This window comes from Rhinolophus ferrumequinum, chromosome 10 (genome assembly GCF_004115265.2).
Source record: "Rhinolophus ferrumequinum isolate MPI-CBG mRhiFer1 chromosome 10, mRhiFer1_v1.p, whole genome shotgun sequence".
Lineage (NCBI taxonomy): Eukaryota > Metazoa > Chordata > Mammalia > Chiroptera > Rhinolophidae > Rhinolophus > Rhinolophus ferrumequinum.
This window is the reverse complement of record NC_046293.1, coordinates 29,072,859-29,086,943: the sequence shown is the minus strand read 5'-3', so window position 1 is coordinate 29,086,943 and position 14,085 is coordinate 29,072,859. Positions and strand designations below refer to the sequence as shown.

The 14,085-nt window shown below is 35.0% G+C and overlaps 1 protein-coding gene across 3 annotated transcripts; it reads left to right on the top strand.

The window, feature by feature from the left end:
• Nucleotides 1-5,108: 5,108 nt before the first annotated feature.
• On the top strand, nt 5,109-13,533 carry SMCO3 (single-pass membrane protein with coiled-coil domains 3). Of its 3 annotated transcripts, none has more exons than XM_033117722.1 (2): nt 5,109-5,183; nt 11,701-13,532. In XM_033117722.1, the coding sequence occupies exon 2, from the start codon at nt 11,717-11,719 to the stop codon at nt 12,392-12,394; it is 678 nt and encodes a 225-aa protein (XP_032973613.1). In that variant the 5' UTR covers nt 5,109-5,183; nt 11,701-11,716; the 3' UTR covers nt 12,395-13,532. The 3 variants fall into 3 exon arrangements, with proteins under 3 accessions (XP_032973613.1, XP_032973615.1, XP_032973614.1); XM_033117724.1 differs by lacking the exon at nt 5,109-5,183 and adding an exon at nt 6,270-6,324 and having other exon boundaries at nt 11,701-13,533; XM_033117723.1 differs by lacking the exon at nt 5,109-5,183 and adding an exon at nt 8,804-8,929 and having other exon boundaries at nt 11,701-13,533.
• Nucleotides 13,534-14,085: the final 552 nt, after the last annotated feature.

Below are 14,085 nucleotides of genomic sequence, written 5' to 3'. Positions count from 1 at the left end.
TTCTCTAACATTTGCAATGTTTCAGCATTGCAAAACAAAGCAGTAATCCAAATGAAAACTATAAGTGCATGTATATATCTGTTATCCATAAAGAGACTCAAAGTATAATCTAAATGTGAAGATAACTCTTGTCAATGGTTGGAAAGCTACACAAGCTTTAAGGCAGAAATGATCCTGTGCTTTAATAAAAAAATAATACAAAAAATTATGAGAACAGTAGAATAGGGGTGTTTCATTGAATTTAAACCACATATCAAATATTTTGTGCTGGATCTGGAAATGGACATGCTGATATATAGAGTGACACTATTCTCAGGTGTTATGCTCAATAACTTTCCAATCTAGTGGAGAAGATTGGATAAAGTATTAAAAATTACACAGAGGAGCCCTGGTTCTAGTTAAAATAGAGCAAGCACACTCCATAGAATCTTTCCTGTTGATTACAACTAAAAATCCTAGACAGAATATGTATTAGGTTGGTGCAAAGGTAATCGCGGTTTTGGACCGTGAATTTTAAATCATTATAACTAGGCTCAAACATATCTTTATTAATTGAAATAGGAACCATTACAATCAACACATTTTTGCCAAAGAGAAATAAGTTTCTTTATTCCTGTAGTGTAAAAATCCGTGCTTCAGGATTAGACGAACTCTTGGAAAGCATTATCTGCATCCTGCTGGTTATAGAAGTATTTTCCCTGCAAAAAGTTCTCGAGATGCTTGAAGAAGTGGTAGTCAGTTGGTGAGAGGTCAGGTGAATATGGCAGATGAGGCAAAACTTCATAGCCCAATACGTTCAATTTTTGAAGCATTGGTTGTGCAACGTGCGGTCAGGCATTGTCGTGGAGAAGAATTGGACCCTTTCTGTTGACAAGACCAGTTGCAAGCGTTGCAGTTTTCAGAGCATCTCATCAATTTGCTGAGCATACTTCTCAGATGTAATGGTTTTGCCAGGATTCAGAAAGGTATAGTGGATCAGACCGGCAGTAGACCACCAAACAGTGAACATGACCTTTTTTTGGTGCAAGTGTGGCTTTGGGAAGTGCTCTGGAGCTTCCTCTCGGTTCACCCACTGAGCTGGTCATCACCAGTTGTATAAAATCCACTTTCCGTAGCACATCACAATCCGTTTGAGAAACGGTTCGTTGTTGTTGCGTGGAATAAGAGAAGATGACACTTCAAAATTACAATTTTTTTGATTTGCGGTCAGCTCATGACAAACCCACTTATCAAGCTTTTTCACCTTTCCAATTTGCTTTAAATGCCAAACGACCATAGAATGGTCAACATTGAGTTCTTCGGCAACCTCTCGTGTAATTGTAAGAGGACCAGCTTCAATGATTGCTCTCAATTGGTTGTTGTCAACCTCCAAAGGCCGGCCACTACGCTCTTCATCTTCAAGGCGCTTGTCTCCTTTGCAAAACTTCTTAAACCACCACTGCACTGTACATTCGTTAGCAGTTCCTGGGCCAAATGTGTTGTTGATGTTGCGAGTTGTCTCCGCTGCTTTACGACCCATTTTGAACTCAAATAAGAAAATCGCTCAAATTTGCTTTTTGTCTAACATCATTTCCATAGTCTAGAATATATATATAAAATAAAGAGCAAGTAATAAGTCATTAGCCAAAAAACATAAAGCGAGAAATGTGCATTAAAATGATGTATAACATAACCACATTTATTTAACAATGTATTCCAATATCAAACGGCAAATTTCAACAATGCAAAAACCGCAGCTAACTATCATATAACTCTGAAAGGTGGAGAACAGCAAACCTAGGAAGTAGAGAATGCAGCATTTCAAAGATTAAGGCCATCTGATACAAACTCCCAAAGAGTCTGTCCTGTCTAAAAGTGCTTCTGTACTTTCATTACAACTCTTCCTCTTCTGCTATAGAGAGGAGTATTCATGTCGCTAACCAATGTTCATGATCCCTTCTTTCTGAATATCCTTGAGAATTCTGCTCTATCAATCATCTCCCCTTTCTCTTGTGCTATGGACTAAATCGTGTCCCCCAAAATTCATATGCTAACGTCCTAACCCTCAGTATATTGTATTTGAAGACAGGGCATACAGGAAGGTAATTAAGGTTAAATGAAGTCATAGGGCAGGACCCTGATACAACAGGACTAGTGACCATGTAAGAGGAAACACCAGACAGCTTTCTCACATGCTCTTTCCTCCATGTGAGGACATAGTAAGATGACTGCCTGCAAACCAGGAAGAGAGCCCTCTCCCAAAACTGAATGGGCTGGCACCCTGATCCTAGATTCCCAGCCTCCAGAACTGTGAGAAAATAAGTTTGCTGTTTAACCACCCAGTCTATAGCATTTTGTTCTGGCAGCCCAAACTGACTATTACATCTTTCATCCTCCATCCCTCCCTCTTAATTGTTCCTTTTTCTTTAACTACTACATACGCACTCAGTTCCCTACTCAGTTATTAAAAAAACGAAAGAAATGTTTGACCCTCATTTCCCTTCAAGTAATGATTCCATCTCATTCTTTCCTTTAATTCTCAAATTTCTCAAAAGAGAAATTTTTTACATCATTTTAATGTATTCTGTCCCCCATTATTTTCCTGTAAGGCACCAATAACTTCTAATTATCAAATCTGTTGGCCTATTTCCAGGCCTTAACCATTGTGAGGTCTCCGCATTACTTAAAATTACTGAATACCTCTTCTTACTTTGAAATTTTCTCTTCCTGAGGCCTCCATGATGTTGTACAACTCTGGTCCTTCTGTATCCTAAGCTTTACTTTTTTTCACAGGCTTCTCTTCCTCCCTAAGTGTCCTTCCTCTCCAGTGTTCTCTTCCTCTCCAGTGTCCGAAGCTCAGCAAGAGAGTCTCCTAAGCCTTACCATGTCTTTGGCCCTCATTATATTCTACACTTTCTCCCTTGGAGATCTCAGCTGTCCCCCTAACCACAGAAGCCATCTGAATACAGATGACTCTTAAATCTCCCAGTGTAGCCTCAGCAGTTCTCATGATCTCCAGGTTTACATCTTCAATTACCTATTGGTCATCTCTATAGATGATTACACCAGTATATTCTACATAATGTATCCAAAAACTGAACTTGTCTGCTCAAAAAACTTTCTCCTCTTAACATTTGCTACATTATTGAAGCTCAAAATCCACTTTCATTTTCTCTTCTCCATATTAAATCTGTCCCTAAGACTTGTTAATTCTCTCTGAACTTATTTCTATTTATATCCCCTCCGGGGCAGTCCCATAACTACTATTCCAGTAACCTATCATCTAGACAATTTTAATAGTCTCACATTTAGTCCAGAGGTCATAAATGCAGTCCACAAGCAAAATCCAACCAGCAAATGTGGTCTGTTTGACCACCACACATGAGTTTTCAAAATTCATATATCAGTTGCCAAATTTAAAAAGTGAAAGACAGATATTTTGATTTCTATAGATTACTGAAAAAAGATTAACTGGCAGCACTAAGCCGAGGTTCGTAGTTGGAAAAACTACTGAGAGCTGAAGTTGTCCTCTTTAGACTGGACATTCATACCCTCTACATCCTTTTGTCTTATACTAAATGTTTCAATTATTTATATATCTTGTCTGGCTACTGTAGGCATTGGAGTCGGTGACCCATGTTTATTGTCCATACCAACTAATCCGGTTTATATAAAGTGACCTGTCTGAAATCTAAACCTCCTAGTGTTAACCCACAGTCAAAAACCTTTAATGCTTCAGTATTGCCTAGAGAATAAAATAAATTTCCTGGCAGGGCATTTAAGACCGTCTACAAACTCCTCTCAGTGTTTCATTAGTTGCCTTCTCTTCACAGCTCTCATAAATACCTTGTACCACCAGCATAGGACTAATTTTGTCCCCTGAAAATTCTCTACAATTTTTTGTTCAGCTCCTTTGTTCACAGTCTTCCCTGTGTATATTATCTATTCCATACCTTAACCCCTACACATCTATAGAAATCTTACTTATCCATCCTTACCTAGTTCAGATCCATTGACCACATGTGCTTTTTGATTTTTCTTCCATGTCCCTACATGATGGGTCCTACGATACATTGAGTGCAAATTGACCCACTGGGACAAAAGTAAAGTAATACCCCACTTAGCCCTTCTTTAGGACTATAATAAGACAACACCTTTAGATTTTACAAGTCTCCTAGCTAGCATCTTATTTCTGTATCCTCTACCCACCCAATAACAACAGAAATTATTATTGTTAATAAAAAGAAAAGCTACCATTTAATAAGTTTTTGCCATATATCGGCACTATGCAAGTGATTTCCATGCATTACCTCATTTAATACTTATGACAATCCATAAATTATGTATTCATACTCACATTACATCAATGAAAATATGTGGAGAGAGTAAGTGACTTTCCCAGTGTTACATGGTTAGTAAGTGGTACTTTGGGTTCATAAAATCAGAACTATCTTAATTCTAAAGCTTGTGTTCTTTCTACAAAATTATACTGGACTAAGTGATTTCTACTGCTTCTGAGGTGCCTTTGTTGTAGAGAAATCAATGGAGATTAGGACAATATCCAGAGGAAGAAGCATGGAAGACTGATCTAAACTTTAAGGGAAAAGAGTCAAGCTGGTCTTTAAAGTTTTTATATTATCAAGACAATTCACCAAGATAACAAGAAAGATAGTGATAAAGAGCAGAGGAATTAATAGCACACAGAAAAAACGACATTTGGCTGTAAATATATTTGGATTTATATCTCTTGGGAACCTAAACAAGGCAATCAGCAACAGATGGAGGTACAAATGCAACAGAAGCTAAAGGAAACAATATCTGGAATAACTGACAAGATGAAATCCCCAAATCTGAGAGCTGTCATCAAAGAACCGTCTTCTCTACTAAATTCAATTAGCTCAGTTTTATAGCACTTTTCAACATTGAAGAACAGAAAAATAAGTTTTCCCACTTTATCACTGTTTCAAATTATATCATTTAATCTGTACTAATTTTATATTAATCTAGGAAATAGAAGCATTCTGAGAACTAAACCATGCAGAAATAGTCTATAAACCAGACAGGCAGAGGGACCCAGCAGAGACTAGCAAAGCTTGTAAGTCATCACATTCCACCAGAAACATCCAGATGAAACCAGATGAAAAAGCATGTCAACAATAGTGCTAAACAAGTGCTGGGACTACTGAACTCAGAAACACAGCGAGGTAAGCAACATGGATATTTCTATTAGTACTGATATAATACTCTTGTTTCTCAATACTATAGGCAATTTGAAATAACATCAGTCTTGAGTCCTAGCCATTAAGTATAATAAAGTAACAAAACAACTTTGTCTAAGAAGATCCCATGGCATGTTCTTTTTTATTGTTTCTCTGAAGACACCAGAGAAAATAAAAAAATGATAGCTTATATAACTGATTAAGTCAGAGAGGAAGATAAAGCAGTAAAGACATCAATTTTAGAAAGGATTAAGGATGAAATGACATCTGTGTGACTGTGTGTTGTTTGCAAAGATTGTTCAATTTCCATTTATGCTTTAACATTAATATAAGCACTCAGTAGCTGTAAAAGAATGAACATGCAATCTAATACTAGTTAATGTATAGTGCTTACACACCTTCATAAATTATTACATTTAAAAATCACTGGGAATTTACTGTGTGTCTCCAAATAGACTGTTTCCTTCGTGAGAGCAAGAAACATTGTCTACTATTTTTATAATATAATATAATACTGGGTCTTATACTAATTTTTGCTCCAAAAGACGCAGTAGAGCTGATAGTCCGGCTAGGTCTTATTTTCGGGGAAACACGGTATTCTTTAGAAAAATTTACAGCAGAAAGTGTGATCATACAGTGATCAGCTTTTTAATTTTTTTTTTAATTAAAGGCCATGGTTTTGATTTAAATTAAAGAAGGAGGCTCAGAACTAATTAGTAGCTGTTGTTTTCTACTGAAATCTTCTGAGTTTACCTATATCCCATTCCCACACTCCCAAATAAATGAACCTTGTATGATAGCCGGACCTAATATAGATATTGAGGAAAAGTGACAGCAGAGATAAATGTAAAACCTCAGAGAGCACTAAAACATCAGCGGTTTAGACAGGGTCATGATTTTTCTTTCTTTCTTCCTTTTTTTAATTGTTATTATGGGAAAAGTTCAAACATACACTAAAGTGAAGATATTAATATAGCAAACTCCCATGTACCCATAACCAGTTTCAAAAGTTATAAAAACAAGGTCCATCTCATTTCCTCTATAACCCTACTCCACTCTCACTTCTATTATAGATTACTTGGAAGCAAATCTCAGAGATCGCATCATCTCATTGTTAACATTTTCAGTATGTATTTCTACAAAGGCAAGAACTCTTCTTTTTGAAATTTATCTGTATGCTTCCCAAATCGATATTTAACAGAATCATCTTTGACTTTGAAACACATCCAATGTCCTCCTGTAAAAATTTATTTTTGATGGCAATGTAAAAGTTTTTGGAATGCAATTTCCAACACATACCAAAAGTAATAAAAGTTTTTATTCCCGTTAACTATATAATTTTTCTCTAAATTTTTCCTAAGGAAATAATCCAGATAATTGAAGGGGGGAAAAAACTGTGTATTTAAATGATCATTAGAACATTATGATAGTGAAACAATTGGGGATTCATTAAATTATGGCAAAGATATCTTATGGAATATTTTATATAACCAATAAAATGATTGTAAAACTAGAAATATGGGTAAATGCTTAAGTAAATTAATGTGATATGAAAATTCTATTTACATTAAAACTTTGTGAAAATACTTATACATTCAAACAAACTTTGGAAAGGAACCACAAAAACACCAAAATATAGGTGTATGGGTGTTTTTCCTTCTATATTTTAAAGTGTTTATATGTTAGTGCTATTGACCTTATATTTTAAAATACTTTATCAAATCTTTTACTTTTAATTTCATGTTATAATTCTACCATCTACCAAAGCACGTATCACATGTTACTTTGCCCATGAAGCTTCCACTAATCACCTCAATATTAATTTCTCCCTTTAAATTTCTATAGCACTTGACAGTCAATGCACTATTATTATTCACAAAAGTATCCTGAGGATTGTTCATTTGAATATTTGATAATCAATACATTTTCATTTTGTAAGGTGGTTCCTTTCCAGAAAAATTAAAACAACTGTATAGCATCACTAAATAAAACGTAACTTTTAGATACTATCATCAAAATATTTCTGCCCTTTCTAATATGCTCTTTAATCTTGAACGTTTACTTCTCAACCCAACAAAATTGACATGGATTCAATAAGAATCCATCTGAAGCTAGTCTCAAAATTTGTTCACTTTATGAAACAGCAAAATACATGTGATCTCCAAACTGTTTTAGGGACAGAACACTCATCAAATTTTACCCATCCACAGCCCAAGTACAGCAACACAAGAAAGCACACTGCTGCTTCTGCATAGGCTGAGACGAAATAGGCGTGCCAGAGACCAATAGCTCCCCCTGCTGGCTAGAAATTCCCCATCAGGGTTCTATAGAATCTATTTCAATGAGCCACTACAATAAAATACGCAAGTAACAGCACAAACTCTCCTGTACAGAAGTGGATGGTAATGTCCCAGGGTGAATTTTACACTGACAGGGAAGGGAGTACTATCACGTGAAAGTAAATAATGTAAAAGTTCACATTTACCATACAAAAAGTGCAGGTAATCAGAACTAGATTAAGTAAACCACTTAGCTACCTGCTGGTGCCAATCTTGAAAAGTCATTTTTAAAATGACTTTAACATGATTTTTCAAAGATTGAATTTTAAAGTCAATATTTAAAATGTCATCACTGAAAATTTAACAAGATAGAAAAAGAATATGGTCCAGAACTCCTTTTAGGTACAGTACTACACCGGGGCGGGGGGGGGCAAAAAAATGTATACAAGTGGACACTTTGGTCAACGTTGCTCAAGCTTGTAATCAGCAGTGTCTGGATGCTGATGGTAACCACTCTGAGCACCTCTTGTAATTGCAGAAGTCAAACGTGACTTGTATTCATCTTTTATTATTGCATATATTGAGTATTACAATTTTAATACAGTTTTCCTTCTTAAAATGTGTATACCTTTTTTCAGCACCCTCTGTATACTGTTAGTAACCTATCACTTAGGCATGCCTAAGCAACAACTAGGGTCTTTAAGAAGGGTAACTCCAATTAATTGAAAGGTTTTCATTTTGCTGAGTGAAGTAAGCAATTTGAGAGTCAGAACTAAATTGTCATGGGCAATAGTGGAGACGCTGGACATTACCAACAATGGTTTTCCAAGAGCGGTATAACCACTCATCTAAATATCAAGCGCATATTTAATAGTAACAAATTGAAAGAGTGCAAATCATTAACCCTCCTTGGATGACTGAATGTCTCCATATGGACCCAGTGTCAATATAAAAGCGTGGGCTGTTTAAAATTTGAATTTGCACAAATCAAGCACCACCTCTATCTGTAGTTTCGAATGACACAGTACTTTCAACTTGACATGTAATTTTAAATATCTTAACTTCTTAACTAAAAATACCATTTCTTAACTAGAAATACCATGAAAGCAAGGACCATATCTTTTTCATTTTTGTGTGCTCTACAGAGCCTATCAAACTACCTTATACATTGTAAAACACTCACTACTCCATTAGATAAATTGTTACTGAATTATTAAATTGCTTCTTTCACCAGGCTCTTCAAATTTCACCTGTCCAAGAAATAATTCATTAGTTTCACCTTAAAACCCTACCTTTCCTCCACCTCATTCTCTAGCATTTATCTCACAGTTGGGATAGAAACAATCTTGAACTATATTCAGTACTGGTACAGGTATGGTGGCAGGCCTGCTGAAGATATTTGCGTATGGAACCCTCCTAATACCCTTCCCCAAGGAAAAAAGAGCTAGGAAGGTAAGCCTGAGTCAGAAAATAAAAGTCCTTTTTCATTAGATATAAAAAATAATTCTGGGCACATCATGATGTCTCTTACTCAAACTTGTTATGGCACAAAATTATGGATTGATGTCTGGATCGTCTGGGTATAACAGTGTATGTGCAAGGGTTTGAGTATGTAAAGAAAATATTACTTTTGTAGTTTAAAAAGTACTGTGTCTTTGATTTCTGGTAAGATTGAATTCTTTTCATCAATTAGCTACTATTTCTTCTTTTACTGTCTGTTCAGAGTTGTTTGCTCATTTAGTTGTTAGGTTACTATTTTCCTTATTAATAACAAGTCTTTAAAAATTCATACTTCTTCATTTTTCTTAAATTTTTCCCAATTTGTGTTTAGTTCTTTTTACATGGTCATTTTTGTTAGTCAAATTTTGATATGACTTTTTTTTCCATTGGTTTCCATATAGACATTTGAAAAGGATCCATTTTCTTTTAGCTATTAGTTGATTTTTTTACATATATTATGCAGATAGCATTTTAAATTAACTTTTAACCCCCCAAACTAGCTCATTATGCCAGGATCATTTATGTAATAATAATTTCAATTACCATTAATTTGAGATTCTACATTATATAGTACATCAAATGTATAGAAGGATCTGCTTGGGAGACTTTTGTTCCATGATTCCATCTACTCTTTCACCTGCACAATAGTGGTTAATATTGTGTTTTTATAGTATTTTTATATTTGAGGAGGAAAAAGTCCCATCATTACTTATCCTGAAAAAATACGTAGCCTCACCTGTTCAGTCTTCCAGGCATATTTTGTGATTAATTTGTCAAGCTGTATTAAAACAATAAATTAATTGGGAAGAAACTGATCACTTGGAAGCATTCAACCTCCCATCCAGGAGGGAGGTTCATTTATTATGCATTCAGATAATAGCATATGATAGCTGCTAGAAATACTTTCCACTTTTTCAAACTAAGAAAGACTCCTCTTCCCTAAATATCTAAATAGGGATGTAGTTGGTGATCTGAATTCAATCAGAAACCGTAGTTTTCATTTCATGGGAAAATCTGAAAAGTGGAAGCCAAAAAAAAAAAAAAAAGTTTAATGGAAAATTCCTAGAAGAAAAAAGAGAAATCAAAGTCCAAATTTGTGGTTATCAAATTGCAGTTTGCAACCTAATGATGAATTTGGGAAATATTTAATAGACCCTCAACAAATAGAATTACTTTTCTAAGTACTGTCTTAGGGAAATTTGTGTCTGTTGCGTGGGTGTGCGTGCACTTGTATAGGTGTGTACTAGATCTGAATCAAAGATAAAAATGAATTTCTGACTATGATAAAAGTTTATTCCACCAGGAGTACCAGTGCAGTTTTCTAAATTAAACATCATAAATTATCATGTTCCCAATCCATTTTTTAAAAATGGTCCCCTCTCTATTCCCAAATTACATCTTTATGACTTGGAGGATAGATTAATTTCATGTTTACTTTCTTGAGAGAAAAACACCTTCACTCCTTTATTCCATGTTTCTCAGGTTCCCCATATCTAGGTTAAGAACATGATCCTAAGATAGGGCCCAAGTTAATCAAGATATCGCTTACTCATAGAGAGAATGTGCCAGATCCCACACAGATATAGAGAACTCCATTTTCTCTCAAGGGTTTAAAGGAAAAATAAAAGTGCCAGGCACATAGTAAGCCTACTCAATGTAACCATATTGAGTAATATTGTTCTTACTAGGCTCAAACTTTTACCCAAATAAACTCAGAAGAACATGCTTATTCCTTTTTCCTCTGCATGATACTCTGAGCCAGAAGTGTAAACTCAAAAGGCTTCTACCAGGCTTATTTTATTCATTCTATGGTACTCTTGCTAATTATTCCTTAATATTTCTGTGAAATGACATTATCTTCTTTCCAAGGCTAATTCTAAATTATCTTAATAATGGCCAAGTGCAATACAGACCATTTTAAATAATTTCATTTATAAACTTTGCAAATAGAGAATCAGAGGCAGTCATGATTGCACTGTCCCTTGCACCATGCCCACTTTCTCAAGTGAGATTTTAATCCACGGCCTCTTGACTGTATACTCTCATCACAAGGATTTTTTGTAAAGATTCTATTGTTATATTCGCCTTTCAATGTCCCTTAGGTTTAGAGAACAAGTAATTTGCCCGTAAAGATATAGTGATTTAAATATTGTAAATTAAGTGACAAATTAATAAATATTGTAAATTAATACAAACAAAATTACATATAAATAGCCCTGTAAACTCAGAGATCTTAATATTCTTCTGGCCCTACTAATTTAACTCCAAATATCAGAGAAATAAATCTGGAAGTTCTTTGCAGTGTGGTGACCAGAAGTTGGAGAAATAAAGGAGCACTGGCTATCAAGAGCTCACCATTTCAAACTGTGTTCTGTTTCAAATGTTATTAGACATTACTTGGAAATAATCACATTTACTTATTAATAATCAGATGCTTGATAAACACAAGTATTTCCTATCTACGACTTCCCCCACCACAAAATGTAATAATGCCTTAATTAACGCATCAATAGGCTATATTCCGTTGCCCACATTTCCACACACTGACTCCAAGTTTCATGAAAATAATTGTTTTCAAGAACCCATTGAGTTTTCTGAGGAATTCCTTACATAGCACATTGCTACTTTGCTATTCATGAAGTAAAAGATTTCCTGGTCAAATCTAAGCAGACAGGAGATATTTTTCAAGATTTTTAGTGAAAATTTACCATTTTATTTTTCAGAGATCATATCTGAAATATGGCTCACAGTGACTTGCTCTACCCAGACAACCCAAGGAGGCGGGAAGAAGTAAACCGTCTTCACCAACAGCTCCTTGACTGCTTGTCTGACAGCTTCTATGCCACCAATAAGTTGATTGGGGTTTTAAATACACATTTGGGGTGCAGGCTGGTCTCCATTGAGATGAAAAGAGATGGCACCATCAAAGAAAACTGTGATATCATCATCCAAGCTGTGATGAAAATCCAAAAGGAATTGCAAAAGGTTGATGCAGCACTAAAAGATAAACTAGAGCCAACACTTTATAGAAAACTTCAGGATATTAAGGAAAGGGAAACAGAGAAAATTGCAATTGTACAAAAGGTTATTTCAGTCATCCTGGGAGAAGCTACTTCTGCAGCCAGTGCAGTGGCTGTTAAACTCGTGGGCTCAAATGTCACAAGTGGCATAATTAACAAGTTGGTCACTGTGTTAGCTCAAATTAGTGCTTCCCTCCTTGGTAGTATAGGAGTTGCTCTTCTTGGCCTTGGCATAGATATGATCTTCCGTGCCATCCTGGGAGCAGTGGAGAAAACGCAACTTGAAGCAGCCATCAAAAGTTATGAAAAGCATCTGGTGGAATTCAAGTCAGCCTCAGAAAAATATCATCATGCCATTACTGAGGTCACCAACACAGTGGAACACCAAATGAAATAAATAGCCACTTTATTTGCCACTGGAATATTTTCTGCTTCTCTCTCAATAATAGTGCTTTGTTTCTTTGATTAGGTTAATTTTCCATATTCTTCCAACAGAGACATAAGTACAGTAAACAAACTGGAAAGAGGAATTACAGATGCTAAAACTAGATGACTCTAGAGTTTTGCATCAACAATGAATGCCTGGATCAGTTGGTGCTAGATCCTGTGAAATAGAAGATTATATCCGAGGATTCTTCTCACTCTGCTCTCTATCAGGTCAACATTAGCGTAAATGATATTATAGAGCAGCAGGTGTAGGGGTTACCTTTTCCTTTTCTAATTCCCTGTCAAAATCCTTAAAATTTACATTGAATGCAGAAATTTTCATTTCTACTTCAGACATCATTTAGTTCTATGGGGACATAGTAACTTCTGCCTGAACACAAACCACAGGCCTTCTAAAGGAATAGAAATACTACCATAAGTTTGACCATCAGTTTAAATTCAACTTTCTGTAAACTGGAAGAGACTAAAATATGGCTTGTAACAATCTACTTCAACGATGAAAGGAGGCAATGGTTCTGGAAACTTCTAATTCTATAATTTGGATGGATTTTTAAAAGACAAAATTTAAAACTAAAAGATAAAGGTTTTGTTTCTATAATTGCAAGCAACCTGACCAACTGTGGTGTGATGATTAAATATCCCTCAAGTGAATGTTTGAACACTCTGGAACATTTAAAAAACAAACAAAGCAAATCCCAGCACAAAATGCATCTAGGATACAGGAGAGGAAGTAGCAACTTTTAAGAATTTTAGAGGAAAGTCATAATTTATTACCTTATGAGTTTTCAGAAAAAAGAAATTTCATTTTCAATACTGGCAGAATGGAGGAAGTTGTCATTGTATATACAGCTTTAGGTGGCCCATTTCATTAATTACCTACTTTCAGAAAAATCTAGAGGCTCTGGAGGCCTAATGGTTCAGTTGAATTTCTGCAGATGCACGAGTTTGTTTCCTAAATCCTGCACCAACTTTTAACTCCCATTGAGGCTCTCAGATTCTACTTGTAAAATTATTAATAAGCTGTTGATGCAAGAATGTGTTATAGTTGATTCTTGAAATTTGAAAATTTCAGCATATCTTAAAAATTAAAATCTAGATGAAATACTTGAATTTTTCAAATGTAATAATTTTCTTTCATTATTTTTTCATCATTATTTTTTAAAATTCGTTGTAAAACATCACAATTTAGTTCACCTGCAAAATTAAACTTTTTTATTACCTGATTTATAAGCTTTAAACTACAAGATCTTTTTATTGTTCTTTCTGGGACTCAAAATTCAGTCTAAAATCAAATCAAGAATTTCCTAAGACAAAGGTTAGTTTAGGTAAGGGACAAATGTACAGTTAAATGCACATTTAAATATTCTGCTAAAAGTTACTATGTATCTCCATCAGTATTTTGTACTATTTATAATTGATATTAAGAATTGACCCATATCTAACATATTTTCCTACAAGGGATATGATTAAGATCAAAAATAAACAAGCGTGTCCTTTAAGAATAGAATTTTAAAATATAAAAAATTTCCTTCAAGGTGAAAAGACAGGGGAGGTGTCATAGAGAAAAAGCGGATAGAAAAGGAAAAGGAAAGGACGAAGAATGGAGCCAAGGGAATAATCCCGTGTATACAGTGACATCAT